This window comes from Tursiops truncatus, chromosome 7 (genome assembly GCF_011762595.2).
Source record: "Tursiops truncatus isolate mTurTru1 chromosome 7, mTurTru1.mat.Y, whole genome shotgun sequence".
Lineage (NCBI taxonomy): Eukaryota > Metazoa > Chordata > Mammalia > Artiodactyla > Delphinidae > Tursiops > Tursiops truncatus.
In genome coordinates, this window is record NC_047040.1 from 88,082,663 (window position 1) to 88,104,826 (window position 22,164).

Genomic DNA, 22,164 nt, shown 5'->3' on the forward strand with positions numbered 1-22,164 from the left:
TGCACTTTGTCAGTTCTCGCATGAAGGCGATATGGATATGACGGTAGAAGATTGGGAGTAGAAGGCGATATGGATATGATGGGTAGAAGATTGGCAGATGTTAGGAGGTAAACTCTGTGGCTGAAAAACAGGCAGATAACTTTGCCATATGGTATTTTAACCTGTGATATTGGCATTCTTCCTGTGGGGCTTCATCCTGCCAAGCTAACCAGGCACTGAAGCTGAGGGGCAGAAATAGCTGGGCTTTACCAGAAAGAGGTAGCAGTTGACATGTGGCCAGTCTGTTTGATCTAGAGGATGCCCCCACCAAAGCAGAAATAAGTACATGGTGAAAGCCTGATCAGATGGTTCAAAGGGGGGCTTGGGGGCTATGGTTTAGAACATTGATCTTTAGAAGGCTTGAACTTTGCCTTAGCAATGCATACCATTGAAAAGCTCTTTGTATTTAATGAGCACAACCTAGAGTCATAGTGAATAAGGATTCTGTCGTCAAGGCCAAGCATATGGGAACCATGTTTATAGTTAGAATTTACTGGAAATAGATAATACGAATTCCTCTAAGCACAATGGAAGTTTAGCTGGTATGCATGGCACAACAGTACTGGTGGATAAAATACTGAAATACTTGTATTCTGATTCTAAACTGCTGCTACCCGGTCCTTCCTGGGACTCCCTCAAGTAGCCCCATGCTCCTTCAGACCAAAGTGGGCAAAGAAATCAGCTTTCCTAGCACAACTCAACTTACTTGCCTGTCACCCAGCCTGTCCTTCCTCCAATTTGCCTTGCCCATCACTATCTCTCTCTCCCTAGTCAAACAGGCCTGAACATCTGGAGTTGGTGGTGGTCCCGCAGCAAGAGATCATGGGTCACCTGCAGCTGGCCAGGATTCCCCTCAAGTTGCCCCCTTATGGCTACTAGTAGAAGCCGTAGCCTGTATAGTGTATTTCACTTGTTGTTAAATATTCAGGCATCACCCCTGACTGTAAGAGCGGCTTAAGTATCGACGTGGCATGGCTTCACAACCTTATAACATGATTTTCTTCCCTTTTCTTCAAAATCCTTAATCAGAAAGAGAAAGAAACAGACAGAGATGCATAATTAGGTGTCATACCTTGTTTGTTTCTTGGTTACATGTGATTGAGATTGTTCCAAAATATAGTAGTAGAGAAACCGGTTTTAGGAGATATGAGACCTGAATTGAAATAATAGCATTACAGCTCTGTGACCTTGAAGAAGGTACTTAGCCTCTGTGGTCTTCAATCTCCTCATCTATATACCAGCAATTATAATATCTAACTCATAATGTTCTTGTAAGGATTTAATAAGATAATGGACATTATGTGCTTACCTCTGTGCTTACAGAGCCTGGAACACAGGAAGTACTCAGTAAACAGCGGTTATCCTATTAATATAATACTACTTTTACAGAACGCAGTAAAGAAGTTTGTTTTCATTAAAAGTGAATCCTAAAATCATTTTCTGAATTAGCACCATTTTAAATGGCATAAATATTAAATTTTGAAGATTATATTTCATCAATAGTATTTCACTTTTGGTCTGAAATACACAATGTATACACTCTACCAATGATTCAACACTGTTTAAGAATGTCTATATCATCCTGTGGCTTTTCAACTGGACTATTTAACATTCTGTCTTCCTCTCAAGTATAAATTGGCCTATTTAAAAATCACCATGTCTTTGCAACATGGTTCTAGTGCAACTAGAACGATTAACTACATGTGCTCTAACCAGTCCCTCTCACTGTAAAACCATTTGTATGCTAACCAGGTCCCTCAAACAATTGTTTGCTTTCACACACAGCGAAGAATTTCTTTTCAAAATGTGATGGAGTTACTCAAGGCATATATTTATTCCTCTTCTCTCTTCTCCATTTTTTCTCTTAATCCATTCTTTCTAAGCAAGTATCAGGTTTTTTTTTTTTTCCCAAATGGAATAATGAACGAATAACTCCTATCAAATAACTTTTATTTTAATAAACTTACCAGTGGAATCAGGAAAGATCTTGCTACTTGTTCACATATATCACAGTCATTCTAGGTTGTTTGATCAAGGGTCATGGAGCAAACTTCTCTTTAAATCAGAAGGATAGTATTTAAGTCAGTATGTATAATTTAATGTTGTCTTGAGGGAGCCCTGTAAAATAAAAAAAGCTTGTTCTCCAGTTTTTGTGGAGCTGTCTTCGTGTTATTCAAATTATAGTGAAGAGTTAATTGGATGAAAAATGATGCTTGCCATCAAAAAGATCTTCAAAATAGTTCTTAATCTGAAAAGATGAAAGTACAGAGACATTGTATTTACTAGTTTTCCCTTCTTATATATCTACTCATCAAATATCAGCTTTGTTACTTACTGTTTTGGAGGGGAAATTAAATAATGTCTTTTGAGGGTCTTGGTAATGATTTATAGTTTTAGACTTCCTTTGACTGTTAGCATTTGGGCAACATACCACCGGAATCTTTTCTTCCATTATCACCTGACATTAACTTGCCTTTGGTTTTTAGGCTTTAACTGGGGACCTGTATCTAACCTTTCATTATCTTAGCCTGTAGAGGAAGAGTGTCTTCCTTTACAAATTTCTAAGAAAAAGCAAACAAGCAATCCCTCTTAAGAATGACAATGGAGATGCCTCTGTGTGCATAGATTTTGGCTCAGAAGCAATCGCTAACACGTGTGTGGAATGAAAGATGGAAGGGCTCTCAGCTGTCGGTCCTGACATGTGGATGAGCCAGTTGGCTGCCCCGCTTATTATCCCTTTATTATAGTAAGACTCCCTTTCCTCTGGAGGATGTGTGGCACTATCTGATTTTGGCATTTGTTTGTTTGTTTAGTTTTGGTTTTTGGTAGGCATCAGTCTTTTAACATGCTTTCTACCAGGGAGTCATACATGCTTCAGGTTGTGTAGACTTTCCACACTGCCCTGAAATTCAGAACTGCAATCAGGAGCTGTCATCTGGCTACAATAGGTAAAGTAATCCCAGAGAACAGGAAGAAAAAAGCATTGGCCTTAAAGGTGAAACACTAATCTTCTATATTTCAGAAAAAAGATACCCCAAATGGAACATTTCATCTTCTGCTTTCTTAATTATCTTCAGACTGGGTAAATCTTTTATTCACAGAAGTTTTAAGGTATGACTGGAACGTGTTTTACTTCTTGAGAACTCAGTAGAATATCAGTAAATTGTTGATAGAAAGGCATCTTCTTTCTGGTTCGTTGATTAAATACATATTCATTCATTTTAAAAGTGTTGAGAGCCCACTACAGATCAATACAGTTGTTACCAAAAAATGTGATGTATCAATCAATGAACTGTCCCTTTCTCTCAAACAAAAGTACCTTTGTCATTTTAACAGAGGGCCTACAATTCTAATCTTTGGAATTAATCTATCGATATTGTTTCTGTAAGAACCTTGTTTAAATGTAAATACATTACCTGTAAGAGATAGCGCCTAGTATGTAAAGTTGCCTAGCAGAGAGCAGGGCTCTAAGAGATTAAAAAAGCATATACATCTGTTTTAACTGAGTTGTAGGGAAGGGAAAACAAATTTCTAGACCTTTTGACAAAGAGAGAATGGGGTGATCCAGAAATGAAAGAACATGTGAAGAATAGATACATGGGAAGGAATAAAGGAGCATTTAAAATACCTAAATGACAATTTTTTAATCCCCCAAGCTGAGTTTCCTCCATTAGCACTGGGTTTAATAAATGGCAGTGCTGCAATGACACTCACTCATAAAACAGTGATTTCATTTATTTTATCTATTTGCCTTTAAGTGGAAAGTCATAAAGCAAGAAAGTGTGTTGGCTTGATAAAGTTCCTATTTCTAAAGCTGTAATGAATGACAACAATGCTTTGGTTATGTCCATACAGTATTTTTAATTTGCCAATTTTGACTGTATTCTGAATGTGCACAGTTATAGTGCAGGAGAATGTTATGACTTAACCTATATTTGTTGGATTCAGATGTAGACAAACTGATAAAAATTATTTGATATATTCTAAAGTTAGCAATACACACACACACACACACAGAGAAATGTAGAGCTCTCTATTTTAACATAATAGTACTTCCAGATATGATTCAGAAAGTTTTTAGTAAGAGTCTTAACTAACCACCCATTTATTCATACTCATAACAGCAGACAAAATGGCATCTTTAGCTGTAGCAGAATTGCTTTAATATCGCAGTCTTCCTTAGGTGACCAGGCATGCTTTTCATATATTAACTGCATAAATAAAGCACTGTATGTTAGATGTAAGGAATTATCCTATACTGAGATTTCTGAAGACTAAGGACTAAAGAAAAAGGATTTTTAAACCTTAGAACAAGTTAGCAAAGCAGTAAAATCTCCTCCCCCAGGGCCTTTAAAAATAGGACAGATGTCAGAGATAGCTTAGGGGTAGTACAGCTGGACAAAATCAATCACCTCTACATCTCTTCCAGTTCTTGAATCTTCACAGCATCCATTTGAAATATGTAAATAAGTCATTACTGGAGCCTATTTTGCAAAGTAGTTGTTTAATTTGAGTGAGTTACTGTTAGAGAGAGTGCACATGTATCTTTTGAGGTTCTTCTATTTCTGTATCCTCGATTTTAATCATATAGATTGCTTTAACAAGTTGTATCAATGAATAGTATTTTATTTAGAAGTTGAAACTCATAAATCCAATTTTAATTTTCTTTAAAAATACTATAAATAGTATTTCTTTGAATACTAAGTATTAGAATACTAGTATTCTTTGAATATATAAATTTCTTTTCATTCTTTCCACTTAAATTAAAATATCAGTCTGTCAGGTGAAGTAGCTCATATGCAAAAGAAAATTATCCCTGAAAACAAGAATAGTATCTTATGCAATGAACATAGTTCTAGGAAAGTTGTATTACAACTGTAAAGACATTATGCAATCCGATGTTATGTTTAATATTAAACAGATACAGGATATTAATTATATTTACATTGTGTACCAATTTTCCCAAACAACATGGAGTAAATAATGTGGTTTACATGCTTTACAGTCTTCGCAAGCATCCCATATTGCTGTTAGCTATTTTGATTTCTCAGCTGTGAGAATTATAATAAATGTTATAATGTACTATTTCCATACACTTAATTGCATAAGAGTTACCTTTTCTCCTTAAAAGGTGATTGTCTATAATATTTCCAGGAAAATGGATCTAATTGTATATAAAAACATTCTTTAAAAAAATTCTTTTTCTTTTTAATAGAGATAGAAAAGATAGAAAAGTTTTTTGCAGTCATGTTAATGGTGCTCCACAAATCTTAATATGTTGCTTAGTTATAAAGAAACTAAAATGTTTTTAAAATGAGTCTAGGAAAGTTAATTTTTTAAAGATTTTAAAAAATTTGTTCCCAGTTTTATTGAGATATAATTGATGTCCAGCACTGTATAAGTTTAAGGTGTACAGCATAATGATTTGATTTACATACATCATGAAATGAGTATCACAGTGTATGAGGGTTCTCTCTTTTCCATATCCTTAGCAACACTTGCTATTAGTTGTCATTTTGACTCTGGTCATTCTGACACGTGTGAGATGGCATCTTATTTTGGTTTTGATTTGAATTTCCCCGATGATTAGTGAAGTTGAGCATCTTTTCATGTGCCTGTTGGCCATCAGTATGCCCTCCTTGGAAAAAATGTCTATTCAGAACCTCTGCCCATTTCCAACCAGGTTTTTTTTTTTTCCTGCAATTGAGTTGCATGCGTGCATTGTATATTTTGGATATTAACTCCTTATTGGAGATACCTTTTGCAAATATCTTCTCCCATTCAGTAGGTGTCCTATTTGTTTTGTTGATAGTTTCCTTCACTGTGCAAAAGGTTTTAGGTTGATGTAGTCCATTTGTTTATTTTTTGGGTTTTTTTGCCCTTGCCTGAGGAGACATATTCCAAAAGATATTGCTAAGGCTGATGTGAAAGAGCTTAGGTTTTCTTTAAGAAGTTTTATGGTTTCAGATCTTAGATTTAAGTCTTTGATTTATTTTGAAGTTATTTGTGTGCAAGGTGTGAGAGAGTAGTCCGGTTTGATTCTTCTGCATGTAGTTGCCCAGTTTTCGCAGCACTATTTATCATAAAGGCTGTCTTTACCCCATTATATATTTTTGCTTCCTTTGTCATATATTGATTGCTCACATAGGTGTGTGTCCATTTCTGGGCTCTCTACTTTGTTCCACTGATCTATATCTGTTTTTGTGCCAGTACCATACTGTTTTGATTACTGTAGCTTTTTAGTATAGTTTGAAAGTGCTAATATTTAAAGCAGTTGTCACAAATTCTTAGAAATGATAGGATCTTCAACTTAAGAAATAGAAAATCTCCATAGGATTCAGTATTCAAAAGACAAATATTGTAAGAGAGCGTATCAATGGAAATAATCCTTATATTCCTCAGTGTTTTTTTTTCAATCAGTACTATACTTTACTAGAACTCGAGTCTCAAACAATTCTTCAAATTATGATCAAATCTCAACATTCTAGGTGGATAGACAGGTATAATCAAACAAAATCCCAAACTGAATAATTTTAATTTTTTGAATTTTGAAGGTATTTCATGCTTTCTTTCTGATAACTTTAGGTACCAAATTTTTTACTTGATTTTATATCAATTAGTAATCAATGTTTTTTATTCCTACATTCTGCTTTATATTTTAAAGTGGGAGGAAATATATATATATATATATTTTTTGCATAAAGGCCTTGTGCCTTAAGAAATATACATGAAACTGCATATATTAGTACAGTTCATAAATTACAGAGATATTTGTACTGTTAAAAACATTAAAATTTGAAATAAACAATATCTCTGTGGGTTTGTAGAACAAATTGGGATCAATGACACCTACAAATAAACCAAAAGAAACCCCCAGAGACCAACAAAAACAAAACAACAAATAAAAAATTTGTATGCTTCCCAAACTATGATTTCATTTGATCCTTATGACAATCATGTGATGTTAAGTACTTTACTCAAGTTTAGACAGCTAATACATGGCAGATAAAAACTCTGATTCAAGGTTTTGATCTCTAAGCCTCAGAACGCTTCTACTATTACCTGTTATTTTTCACAAAGAAAACTTGATGAAGAGGCCAGAGCTTGAAGGTGAAAAAGAACTTGCTGGGTGAAAAAGAAAGAGAAGGTTTACTTTTCAGATGATGATATTGCATACCAAAAAATCCACAGGTGGGAAAAAATGTGTGTTTTAGGGAGGTGAATGATAATAATGAATAAAGTAGAGTATTAAGTACTGAAAATACTTGTATACAATACCAATTGCAATTAATTGTAAATAATGCTAATAAGTTTCAACTAGACAATGATATCAGGCCAAGGAGTTTTGATTTCTTGTGGCCAGCAACTGAGAACAGTTATAATTTTGAGACTGGTCATTGGGTGAAAGCTGTATTTGTAAAACCAATTCTGAGAATTCATTGATGATAAAAAAAAAGGTAACTTCCAGCATATCAAAGAATGTTCAATTGCTACAACTTCATTCACCAACTGTGTATTGAACACTGTTTATTCTGTGTCAGGCAGTATACTAAATGTTTGTTTCCCAGTCAGAGAGAGAGGAAAGTTTATAAAAGAGCATGTGTGAAATGCACCTAAGTGTGTTCATGGAGTAGTATAAATAACAACAGCAATAATGTGATGAGTTTAAGAAGCATGAAAAATAATGGTGGAAATTGTGTCTAAGAGAAAGGAATTCTGACCAGGTTTTGAAGGACGTTGTATGCCTTTGGCTTCACTGTTAGTGGTACCACTAAGACCTCGGGGAGAAGCTCAGCGGAGTTGGAAGTGCAGTGGCTGGAGTAAGAAGGGAATGGGAATACAGCAGGTGCAGTCTACATTTTGAAGAAGTTTAACAGTTAAGAAAAGTGGGAAAGAAGGGATACTACGTCAAGAAATGTTCAATCAGAAAAAGTGACTTTGTTCTTGAGTGTAGGTTTAAAAAAATTGAATGAGATTTCAGGGAGGAGTCAGACCTATTGGAAAGATAGACATGGGAAATACAACCAAGCAGCAAATCTTGATGGGACAAAACCCCCAAAGTGGGATGTGACAGAGTGTAGGGTGAGGAGGTTAACTTCGGTGGGGGAGGATTGATACCGGTCCTGCTAAGATATGATGATGTTGTGACAAGTTCAGATATATGACTATATCTGCCATTACAGAAGAAAAATCTCCACTCCTTCACACAATGCACTATCTCGATTATCTTTAGTCAGAAAGGACATTTGATGAGATTTATGTCTTCCACTATCACTTTAACTGAACAGAGTTATGTTTAAAAATAATTGGAACATTCAAGAACATACAGATGAATCATGCTATCCTTGCATTATCCTGGAAGGCTTATTTGTAAAATGAGGTTCATTAAAAAATGGAAGATATTTCAGTTAATTGGGTAAGGCTTATAGAAAATCTAAAAACATGGATACTATTCTCCTGTGTTTATATATTTTAAATCCTCCTCATGATAGAGTTCTTCTTTCTTGTAATTAATTACTATATTTTAAATTCTGCTACCTTGCTCAGGTCACCTAAAATTAGATTTGAGGGACTGGAAATGTTTTCTAAATGTGCATTACTGACAACTGAAGTGATATTCTCACCAGGACTAACATACTTATTAAAATTTTAAGAGTCTTTGTACTATTTTAAAATTTCTCATGTGCTAATCTGTTATCACAGTGCCTCTCTCAGGTCCCCCCAAGTCCTCATGATTTAGCAACTAAAGGGATAATTCTGGGTATATCAGAGAGCCTCCAACCCTGTTCCTTGCTATGTCCAAATAATGATTGCTGGTTGTGAAATGCTCTGAATGCCTGAAAGTCTTCAAGAGGTGAATCATTTAATGCAACCTTGACATATTCTGAGGAATTCATGCAGCCTCCATTATCCTGTGCCTCTTCTTGTCACATGTAAATAGGTAGAAGTAGTGATCAGGGTGAGTTTTCTCTCTGTTATCAGGGTGGACTAAAGGAGCCTCATGGGTTATACACACCGTTACTTCAGAAATGTTCATTGGGAATCAAGGATGGATTATTGCCCAAAGAAATAGTACACTGTTTACCCATATTGCCTGGTTTCAGTTGAGAATTTGAATTGAGGCAAGCATTGCCATTTCTCAGACTGCCCCATCTCTATCTCCATTTTCAAGAAAGACAACAACATTTTGGTTTTAGCAGTTTTCCAACTGAAGTATATCAGCATTGGTCAAAGAGGTTAAAGGTATCGATTCCCTCAATTTTGAGGTTAATTCCCAAGGCCTGGGGCAACCGCTACACTTATTCTACAGATAATTGCTGCTATTTACTTCAGTGTAACTTTCAAATTTTCATTGTCTTAATATGTTTTGGTATGAAAATTTGGGAAGAACTGGTTAAGGTACAATCCATTAAGCCATCATCCAGCTGTCCTACCAGTTACCCAGCAGTGAGGGAAACCAAGACAAGAGTATATCAAGGGGAGTAGGGGGAAACAATAGTAGCTAGTCTATGAAGAAACCAATTGACTCTTCCATTCTTCTAAACAAATTTCTCTTTTGTCCCTACATGTTACCAGTAGAAAGAATCTAATGGTTCTGTATATTGCCTCTGAGAAACCCAAACATTTTTTCCTGTTTTCTCAAAATTTATAAGTAGCTAAGCCTTTTTCCTTAACACCAGATGTACATTTTCACTCCTTCTGTCATGTTCATCAGTTACCTGACAGTCTTAAAAATGAAAACTCATACTTGTATTTGAGCCAACACAAGTATCACTTTTTAAAAAAAATCTTGCTTTTTTAGAACTACTGATGCATTTTTGGTTTCTAACTAAAAATTTTTATAATCTCCTGGGTTTATGAATTTTTTTGACAAAACGAATACCCTTGTATAGCAGTAATTGTATAAATATACATGAAAAGATACAAGGAAACCTATTAGTGGTAACACTTCAGCTAGTAAAGCTACATCATAAAAATTTGTTGACATCCCCAAACAAATGGTTGAACAAATACTTAATTTTGCCTTTTTATTGGCCTTTTTATTATTCTTATAATTTTGCCTCAACTAAGTAGAGTAAAACATATTTTTTGAGGTTTTTTTCTTTAGGGGCTTGCAACAGAAAAGAACGTTATAAGATGTAACTCACCTTCTCAAAACATTCTTAACTATGATAACAGCAATCACTTATTTAGCGCTTGCCAAGAAAAATGCTAAGAGTTTTTGCTATAATTCTTATAACAACCTGGTAAAACACAGAGAAAGTAGAAAACTTACCCAAGTTACTCAGTTTATAATTGATGGGATCAGAAACTGGACTCAAGAATCTGGTTCCAGATTTTCCACTAGAAGAATCTCCACTGCGCTGCATTTATTTACATGACTAACACATGTTGAATTCCTACTCTGAGCCTACATCTCTCAGTGCTTTGCCATGAATAACTTTTGATCCTCACAACAACCCAGCTGGTAGACTCAATTGATATTTCCATTTACAGCTGAGAAAAATAATGCTAAATTGATTAAATTAACGTCCCATAGGTATTGACAAAACTGTGATTATCCTAAGTGTGTTTTGACTGAAAAATCTGTGCAATTGCAATAATCAGTGTCAGATTAATACATGACTGTAGCCTTATTATGTGACTGTACTTTGGATTTGGGAGAGGTGGGCAAGATTACAGATCATTATGAGAGAAATTGGAGAGTACCTATAAAACAAGTATAAATAGGAATTTTAGATATTTGATAAAGACTTGGAATTGGTGAACTTCAAGAAAAGTCTTGGTGTTCCAAGTTAAATGTATCTTTAAAAACACAAGGGGTAATTATGAAAAGTGCAATTACCACCACTAGGTAAACTAAATGAGTCCTCCCTGTTCATCATCACCTCCCCACTCTTTAGCCAATTTTGTTGCATAAGACTTGCTCAGTAAAGACTTTTTTTTAAACAAGCGAATCCACATATAAATAAGTATAAAACTAGCTGTTCTTCATATTCCTAAAGAACAGATTAAAAATATAAAATACCTTTAAGGCGGACACAACTTCATTTAAATTCCACTAAAACCTTTTGGTTCATGTTACTTGATACAATTCTAAAAAGAGTCATGGTGGCCCTGAACCAAGATGGTGGAGTAGAAGGATGTGCTCTCACTCCCTCTTACGAGAACACCAGAATCACAACTAACTGCTGAACAATCATCGACAGGAAGAAACTGGAACTCATCAAAAAAGATACCCCACATCCAAACACAAAGGAGAAGCCACAATGAGATGGTAGGAGGGGCACAATCACAATAAAATCAAATCACATAACTGCTGGGTGGGTGACTCACAAACTGGAGAACAATTATACCACAGAAGTCCACCCACTGGAGTGAAGGTTCGGAGCCCCATGTCAGGCTTCCGAACCTGGGGGTCTGGCAACAGGGGGAGGAATTCCTAGAGAATCAGACTTTGAAGGCTAGTGGGATTTGATAGCAGGACTTCGACAGGACTGGGGGAAACAGAGACTCCACTCTTGGAGGGCATACAAAAAGTAGTGTGTCTGTCGGGACCAAGGGAAAGGAGCAGTGACCCCATAGGAGACTGAACCAGACCTACCTGCTAGTGTTGGAGGGTCTCCTGCAGAGGCAGGGGGTGCCTGTGTCTCACCATGAGGACAAGGACTGGCAGCAGAAGTTCTGGGAAGTACTCCATGGCATGAGCCCTCCCAGACTCTGCAATTAGCCCCACCAAAGAGCCTGCATAGGCTTCAGTGTTGGGTCGCCTCAGGCCAAACAGCCTACAGAGAGGGAACTCAGCCCCACCCATCAACAGTCAAGCTGATTAAAGTTTTACTGACCTTGGCCTACCACAGCAACACACAGCTCTACCCCCCACCAGTCCCTCCCATCAGGAAACTTGCACAAGCCTCTTAGATAGCCTTATCCACCAGAGGGCAGACAGCAGAAGCAAGAAGAACTACAGTCCTGCAGCCTGTGGGTAAACAACGACATTCACAAAAAGATAGACAAGATGAAAAAGCAGAGGGCTATGTACCAGATGAAGGAACAAGATAAAACCCCAGAAAAACAACTAAATGAAGTGGAGATAGGCAACCTTCCAGAAGAAGAATTCAGAATAATGATAGTGAAGATGATCCAGGATTCGGAAAAAGAATGGAGGCAAAGATCAAGAAGATGCAAGAAATGTTTAACAAAGACCTAGAAGAATTAAAGAACAAACAGAGATGAACAATACAATAACTGAAAAGAAAACTACACTAGAAGGAATCAATACCAGAATAACTGAGTCAGAAGAACGAATAAGTGATCTGGAATACAGAATGGTGGAATTCACTGCTGCGGAACAGAATAAACAAAAAAGAATGAAAAGAAATGAAGACAGCCTAAGAGACCTCTGGGACAACATTAAATGCAACAACATTCGCATTATAGGGGTCCCAGAAGGAGAAGAGAGAGAGAAAGGACCCGAGAAAATATTTGAAGAGATTATAGTCGAAAACATCCCTGACATGGGAAAGGAAATAGCCACCGAAGTCCAGGAAGCACAGAGAGTCCCATACAGGATAAACCCAAGGAGAAACACGCCAAGACACATAGTAATCAATTTGGCAAAACTTAAACACAAAGAAAAATTATTGAAAGCAGGGGAAAAATGACAAATAACACACAAGGGAACTCCCATAAGGTTAACAGCTGATTTCTCAGCAGAAACGCTACAAGCCAGAAGGGAGAGGCTTGATATACTTAAAGTGATGAAAGGGAAGAACATACAACCAAGATTACTCTACCCAGCAAGGATCTCATTCAGATTCGATGGAGAAATCAAAAGCTTTACAGACAAGCAAAAGCTAGGAGAATTCAGCACCACCAAACCAGCTCTACAATGAATGCTAAAGAAACTTCTCTAAGTGGGAAACACGAGAAGAAAAGGACCTACCAAAACAAAGCCAAAACAATTAAGAAAATGGTAATAGGAACATACATATCAATAATTACCTTAAACGTGAATGGATTAAATGCTCCAACCAAAAGACACAGGTTTGCTAAATGGATACAAAAACAAGACCACTATATATGCTGTCTACAAGAGACCCACCTCAGACCTAGGAACACAATTCAGACTGAAAGTGAGGGGATGGGAAAAGATATTCCGTGCAAGTGGAAATCAAAAGAGAGCTGGAGTAGCACTACTCATATCAGATAAAATAGACTTTAAGATAAAGAATGTTACAAGAGACAAGGAAGGACACTACATAATGATCAAGGGATCAATCCAAGAAGAAGATATAACAATTATAAATATATATGCACCCAACATAGGAGCACCTCAATGCATAAGGTAACTGCTAACAGCTATAAAAGAGGAAATCAACAGTAACACAATAATAGTGGGGGACTTTAACACCTCACTTACACCAATGGACAGATCATCCAAAGTGAAAAGAAATAAGGAAACAGAAGCTTTAAATGACACAGTAGACCAGATAGATTTAATTGATATTTATAGGACATTCCATCCAAAAACAGCAGATTACACTTTCTTCTCAAGTGTGCATGGAACATTCTCCAGGATAGATCACATCTTGGGTCACAAATCAAGCTTCAGTAAATTTAAGAAAATTGGTCATATCAAGCATCTTTTCTGACCACAATGCTATGAGATTAGAAATGACTTACAGGGAAAAAATGTAAAAAATGCAAACACATGGAGGCTAAACAGTACGTTACTAAATAACCAAGAGATCACTGAAGAAGTCAAAGAGGAAATCAAAAAATACCTAGAGACAAATGACAATGAAAACACAATGATCCAAAACCTGTGGGATGCAGCAACAGGAGTTGTAAGAGGGAAGTTTATAGCTATACAAGCCTTCCTCAGGAAACGAGAAAAGTCTCAACTAAACAATCTAACTTACACCTAAAGGAACCAGAGAAAGAAGAACAAACAAAACCCAAAGTTAGCAGAAGGAAAGAAATCATAAAGATCAGAGCAGAAATAAATGAAATAGAAACAAAGAAAAGCATAGCGAAGAACAATAAAACTAAAAGCTGGTTCTTTCAGAAGATAAACAAAATTGATAAACCATTAGCCAGACTGATGAAGACAAAGAGGGAAAGGGCTCAAATCAATAATATTAGAAATGAAAAAGGAGAAGTTACAACAGACATGGCAGAAATACAAAGCATCCTAAGAGACTCTATGCCAATAAAATGGACAACCTGGAAGAAATGGACAAATTCTTAGAAATGTATAACCTTCCAAGACTGAACCAGGAAGAAAGAGAAAATATGAACAGACCAATCACAAGTAATGAAATTGAAACTCTGATTAAATATCTTCCAACAAACAAAAGTCCAGGACCAGATGGCTTCACAGGTGAATTCTATCAAACCTTTAGAGAAAAGCTAACACCCATCCTTTTCACTCTTCCAAAAAATTGCAGAGGAAGGAACACTCCCAAACTCATTCTATGAGGCCACCATCACCCTGATACCAAAACCAGACAAAGATAGTACAAAAAAAGAAAATTACAGACCAATATCTCTGATGAATATGGATGCAAAAATCCTCAACAAAATACTAGCAAACAGAATCCAACAACACATTAAAAGGATCAGACACTATGATCAAGTGGGATTTATCCCAGTGATGCAAGGATTCTTCAATATATGCAAATCAATCAATGTGATACACCATATTAACAAATTGAAGAATAAAAACCATATGGTCATCCCAATAGATACAGAAAAAGCTTTTGACAAAATTCAACACCCATTTATGATAAAAACTCTCCAGAAAGTGGGCATAGAGGGAACTTACCTCGACATAATAAAGGCCATATACGACAGACCCACAGCAAACATCATCTCAATGGTGAAAAACTGAAAGCATTTCCTCTAAGATCAGGAACAAGACAAGAATGTCCACTTACAACACTATTATTCAACATAGTTTTGGAAGTCCTAGCCATGATAGTCAGAGAAGAAAAAGAAATAAAAGTAATACACATTGGAAAACAAGAAGTAAAACTGTCACTGTTTGCAGATGACATGATTACTATACATAGAGAATTGTAAAGATGCCACCAGAAAATTAGTAGAGCTAATCAGTGAATTTGGTAAAGTTGCAGGGTACAAAATTAATGCACAGAAATCTTTTGCATTCCTATATACTAATGATGAAAATTCTGAAAGAGAAATTAAGGAAACACTCCCATTTACCATTGCAACAAAAAGGATAAAATACCTAGGAATAAACCTACCGAGGGAGACAAAAGACCTGTATGCAGAAAATTGTAGGACACTGATGAAAGAAATTAAAGATGATACCAACAGATGGAGAGATATACCATGTTCTTGGATTGGAAGAATCAGTATTATGAAAAGGCTATACTACCCAAAGTAATCTACAGATTCAATGCAATCCCTATCAAATTACCAATGGCAATTTTTACAGAACTAGAAGAAAATATCTTAAAAATTGTATGGAGACACAAAAGACCCCGGACACCCAAAGCAGTCTTGAGGGAAAATAGCGGAGCTGGAGGAATCAGACTCCCTGACTTCAGACTATACTACAGAGCTACAGTAATCAAGACAATACAGTATGGGCACAAAAACAGAAATATAGATCAGTGGAGCAGGATAGAAAGCCCAGAGATAAACCCACGCACCTATGGTTAACTAATCTATGACAGAGGAGGCAAGGATATACAATGGAGAAAAGACAGTCTCTTCAATAAGTGGTGCTGGGAAAACTGTACAGCTACATGTAAAAGAATGAAATTAGAACCCTCCCTAACACCATACAGAAAAATAAACTCAAAATGGCTTAGAGGCGTGAATGTAAGCCTGGACACTATAAAACTCTTAGAGGAAAACATAGGAAGAACACTCTTTGACATAAATCACGGCAAGATCTTTTTTGATACACCTCCTAGAGTAATGGAAACAAAAACAAAAATGAACAAATGGGACCTAATGAAACTTCAAAGATTTTGCACAACAAAAGAAACCATAAACAAGACAAAAAGACAACCCTGAGAATGGGAGAAAATATTTGCAAACGTATAAATGGACAATCTCCAAAATATATCTCCAAAATATATAAACAGCTCGTGCAGCTCAATATTAAAAAAACAAACAACCCAATCCCAAAATGGGCAGAAGACCTAAATAGACATTTCTCCAAAGAAGACATACAGATGGCCAAGAAGCACATGAAAAGCTGCTCAACATCACTAATTATTAGAGAAATGCAAATCAAAAGTACAACAAGGTATCACCTCACAGTAGTTAGAGTGGGCATCATCAGAAAATCTACAAACAACAAATGCTGGAGAGGGTGTGGAGAAAAGGGAACCCTTTTGCACTGTTGGTGGGAATGTAAATTGTTACAGCCACTGTGGAGAACAGTATGGAGTTTCCTTAAAAAACTAAAAATAGAATTACCATATGATCCAGCAATCCCACTTCTGGGCATATAACCTGAGAAAACCATAATTCAAAAAGACACATGCACCCCAATGTTCATTGCAGCACTATTTCCAATAGCCAGGTCATGGAAGCAACCTAAATGCCCATCGCCAGATGAATGGATACAGAAGATGTGGTACATATATACAATGGAATATTACTCAGCCATAAAAAGGAACAAAATTGGTTATTTGTTGAGACATGGATGGATCTAGAGACTGTCATACAGAGTGAAGTAAGTCAGGAGGAGAAAAACAAGTATCATATATTAACGCATATATGTGGAACCTAGAAAAATGTTACAGATGAACCGGTTTGCAGGGCAGAAATTCAGACACAGATGCAGAGAACAAACGTATGGACACCAGAGGGGGAAAGCGGCAGGGGGTGGTGGTGGTGATGTGATGAACTGGGCTATTGGGATTGACATGTATACACTGATGTGTATAAAATGGATGACTAATAAGGACCTGCTGTATAAAAAAATAAATAATATAAAATTAAAAAAAAATGTTTTCAGTGTATAGGTTTTCAAAGTATCTATGCATCAGAGCAAAAGCACAGTATCCATTCATCTAATAGTATTTTGCATTGTAAGAATACAAGGGAAAAGATCTTCCCGAACCCTAGTTGATCGTCTCTAGAGGAGTGTCTGTGCAGATTATCTGGCCTCCTTATTCAGGAAGCACAAAGAACCTTTCTGTATGTATTTGCGTAGTATGGATGGATTTGTTTGTTTAAAATGGTCAGGCTGTACAATGAGTTCTAGTGCTAACCCCCAGTTCCTGTTCACTGTAGAACTGCTGATAACTCATTTGGGGTCTCTGTGCACTCAGACATAACATAGGATAATTCCAGCTGTATTTTGGTCACATTATTTAGCTTTGATATCTCAAGTTTCCAAATCTGTAAAATGGGAACAGAGATAGTACCAGTTCAGAAGGCTGTTAGGAAGATTAAATGAGTTAATACATGTAACGCACTTAGTGCCTAACACTTGATGTGTACTCATCAATTAAAAAATAAAATAAAATAAAAAAAATAAAAAGAGCCATGCCAAGAAGTTGCCATTATTCATATTTCACAGTTGCAGGACTTGAAACTTACAGGGTTTAAGCACCTTGTCCACTTATCTAAGGATAAGAAATAGAACAGTGACTCAAACCAACCCTTAGATTTTCAATCCATGGCTCTTTAAGGGTCAAAAGAATACCTGTGTTTTAAATGCATTATTTGAAAAACATACATATTATTTTATTTCCTATGCAGCCTTTAAAAATTAGGTATTTTATATTACATAGGCCAATTTTGATGTCTCTGAGAATCAGAGCTGCCCTCTGGTAGTATTGCCTGTCATTTTATTTTGTGAATTCACGCTAGTAATTTCTCGTGCTTAACAGTTTTAGTGTTAAAAAAAAAAAGCTAAATCACTGTGTTCCTTTTTGCATTTTTCCAGGTCCTGAGGAGGTAGAAATCAAGTGCCCCTTGAATCACATTGCTTGCCTTGGTGCCAACAGATGTGTCCATTTATCCCAGCTCTGCAACGGCGTCCTGGACTGCTCAGATGGGTATGATGAAGGAGTTCATTGCCGTGGTGAGTCCATTTGTGGAAAAATACAACTGAAATATTGAATTTTTCATAGTTTTCATGAAAGTTCAAAGACAACCTATAACCTGTCTTGTTTTTCAACCACAACCTTATCAGTTATTGAGAAAGCATGAGTTTTATTGCCAGAGACACTCAATATGCATTTCAAAGCTGTGACTATTGTGCTTTATTGAAAAATGCTGTTAGAAAAAAAAGCAACACACATTTAGACTTTGAAGTTGGGCTCTTAAACAATTATATATTTCATAGAAAGGAGTACTTTTGAGCAAAGGACAGAAGAGAACTCTTAGTCACAGTATTGATACCATACATATAAAACATGTTTCTCTGAACTGTTGCTTAAACAAAGGGTATTTGAAGTAAAACCTCTGCCATCAAATATTTTAATAGAATGTATCATGGGAAATTTTCCCTTAATATTATTTCCCTGAAGTTATACTGTTAACTTTCTTGTAATTTTCATTCTTGTTAAAAACCTGTGTTCTACAGTGGTCAAGAGTTTACCTATATACTAATGATAGGAGTAACTAAATCTCAAATTTATAAAAAGTTAATTGGAACTGGTATATTCCAATAGAACTGGTTGGGAAGGGGAGGTTAAAATGTTTGACAAAGAAACAGGAAAAAGTTGATTAAGGTAAGGGCTGTGATCTGGAAACAGAATCAAGGTTTCAGTCAAGTGAATCAGTCTTCAACTTGGAAGCGGGAAAGGAACCACTGAATCAGAAGGTTCTAACTCAGATTCTAGCATGTTGAATGTAACACAAAGGATGTTTATTGGAACTGTCAAAGAGTAACACGTTCTTCGTGTTGAGGTCAGTGAGACAATAAAGAATGGAAGGAACTGTAGAAAGCTGGAGATGCATGTCTGGTGTCTGCACAGATTGACACTAAATTGCTCCCATTTTGGAAAGGTCCTAGGTCACCAAAAGTTCCAGGTTTTCAGGAGGAGCTCCACATCTTTGTGTTTAAAGTGTTCAAAGTTAGCTACTGCTTTTTAAACATTGTATGGTCAGCAATGTAGAGGCCTAACGCAACTTGTCTGGAGATCTGTCAGGGCTTACTGGCTGCCAGTTTCCCACATTTGGGCTGAAATAAACTGGATTCAAAACCAGAGATGGAGACATATATTAGAAAAAGAGTAAATCTTTGTTTAGAAAGGTAATTCAAAGTGGTAAGGATGTTGAGACAGCATAGATCAGCTGGATCACTAGGTCTTTTCCAAACTCTTTCTAAAGGGATGTCCAATTACTCTGGCCCTGTAGACATATTCACATTGAGAAGTTAAAGGTCTTTCTTCTTTGGCCAAGTTTCCTTTCTTAGCCTTGAACTCTGACAGGATCACATAAGGAGCCAGTTGATACTTACTTTTACTTATGAACACGTGTAATAATAATTAATAAGAAATGTTATTTGTATTTAGAGGCTTTGTGACATGTACTCCTTTTTATAGTTGTATAGCTTTAAAAGTGATATTAATAGAAAGTAAATTAGTGAATTACAACGTAATAGAAGTTAAAGAGTTTAATTTTCTTTACAGAAATTATATTTTCTAGAGCCTAATTCTATTTGCTTTAGTTATAATTCAGGGTTCTTATTACACTTAAAACAAAATTTCAGATAGACATGTGTGACTAAGCTTCTAAAAGAGTGAAATCATCACATTGCCAAATACTTCTCAGAGGTGATTATACAGATTTGAGTATCTTAAACATATTTCAGTGCTGTGGATCATATGAAAATGTATCTGAGTTCTCTAATAAAATTTAGAGCTGGGATTTAAAAGATAAAGGGATATGTTAATAGTAAAACAGGGGATCAACTAACTATTCAATATCTGAACAAAAATGAAATGATATTAAATTCTGTTGATTTTTGAAAAGATAGCGTATACTTCAGACTGAGGTTTAGAATTTGTAGCTGCTTACGCTTCCATCTTTTTTCCTGTTCTAATTTAAGTTTCCAACTGTTCCAAGTTTCATATCTTTATCACAGGGACAACCTTTTTTATTTCTTAATTTGCCAGTGGGAGGCTGATTGTGCCACTTTGGCCTTTTTAATATTTCTAAATTTCACCAAATAAAGTGTTTTAAAAGACTTAACGTATTATGACCTGTGGTGGACTTAGAAATAAGAAATATATTTGGATCTCTACCTGTTATTTACCTCAGTAGAGGGGTTTTCACCTAATTCTGTGGCCTTGCACAACTACATAGAATGGTAGGATCAAGATGACATTCAAATGACACTGATTCCAGAGTCAGTGGTTTAATAAAGTATTTCTGAATTGAGAAAGAAAAATCAGAAATGTGTTTCCCTGCTTGGCCTGATAAGGTGCCCCAGACACATAGACAAAATAGAAATCTTGGAAGCAACACCAGATTTATCACATTTATATGGTTTGTGTTTAGAAAAGATGATTGATTATATGCAAAAGTATATCATGGGAACTGAGTGTACTTTCCCACCTTCAACCTTCCTCCTGATTCTGGGTCACATTCAATGAAAAGATGTTTTCTGAAGAGTTCATTAGGCAACAGCCCCATCAAGTCTCTAAGGACTTTTTCATTCACTATAGACATACAATAAAGAAAGAAACCAGGTTAATTCAAACATCACATTGATTTTTAGAAATGCTTTTTTCTGTAGAAAAATTCTTTTTAAATCACTTCTCTTTCCATTTCTTCCTTTTTGTTGGATTCCAAGCACACACTCTAAATAATTATGAAGCCTAAGACACAATTCAAAGATGGATGTTTTCTTTATACTCATAAAAGTTCCAAAGTACGTTTGGTGATATATTTGTAGCCTTTATGAAAATTAATAAGGAGAAAAATATAACATTTTGGAGGTGATATTTTGGTCTTGGGAGTGCTTTTGTATTAACTGAATTGTTTTCTGAATGGTTTCCTAGAAAAAATCAATTTCTCCTTGGTAAGGATAATGAAAAGATATCTATTATTAATGATTTTCTATAACACTGATATTTTAATCTCCATAATTTAGCTTCATTTAAAGAACACAGTGGATTTTTGCATATGGGTGTACTTATATATAGGACTGTACTTGTAAAAATTTTACAATATGAACCTTCAAAATCACCACATTATATTTCAGATAATTTCATGTCTTCCTGCATAATATTTCATATTGGTGGTAATATCACTATATGTAAATTGCATGAGCAATGAAAACATATTCTATACAGTATGATACCTCTCAATACAGGATAGTTCCACAAAAATCCTTCTTCCAGAATGCTGGAGGAAGTGAACAAATTCAGCTAATGGAGAATACTTGGACTGAGGTGTATCAAAACACCATTTTAGTATTTGACATTCTTAAGATAATTCATTTTGTTGACATTTAAAGTAGCTATAAAGAAGAGAAGCCCTCTTTTTATTCACAACCCTAGTTAAATTATATTTGCAGTGCAAAACGGTCGCATATTTAAATGCTCAAGGGACTGACAGTCTCTGGTGTGCTCTCTGCTATTACTCTTTTAAAAGAGTATGGGAACTCTTCCGGTCACTGCAAAAAGGGATTCTCTCTTCTGTGGCCCGAAAAAAGTGATTATGTAATCTATGTTTTCCAGTAAGCATTCCAATCTCCCTTTAAATTCAAGGGGATAAGTGTGTGAAGAGCTTACTAAAACTGATTAGGAAATGACACTCTCTGACATCTGAAAAGCTCCCCACACAGACACACAAGTATGCATACACAGACACACATACTCTTCTTTTCTGATTTCTCTTTTCTAAACCTCTTCCTACATGATTATGAGTGTATAATGTATTAATTTGGTGTATTTGATCAGGAACCTAAAGAAGAATAAGATTCTTGTGTGTATCATCTAACTCCTTGAAATAATGCATATTAAGAAATTTTAAAATTCCATTTGATTATTTTACTTGCCAATTAGAATATAATTTTCCCGATATGCAATTACATTTTTCTCTACCTACAATCTAATGTATTTATTTTAGATTCTAGTAATTCTAGTATGTTTATTTTAATGTATTTGTTTTAGA

General features: G+C 35.7%; 1 protein-coding gene across 1 annotated transcript in view; it reads left to right on the forward strand.

Moving 5' to 3' along the window:
* The window catches only part of LRP1B (LDL receptor related protein 1B), a 1,432,692-nt gene that overhangs the window by 310,520 nt on the left and 1,100,008 nt on the right, over window positions 1-22,164 (forward strand). Inside the window, exon 3 of the mRNA XM_073806959.1 lies at window positions 17,981-18,118. Coding sequence (XP_073663060.1) covers window positions 17,981-18,118 — 138 coding nt within the window. The remainder of the gene's footprint in view (window positions 1-17,980; window positions 18,119-22,164) is intronic.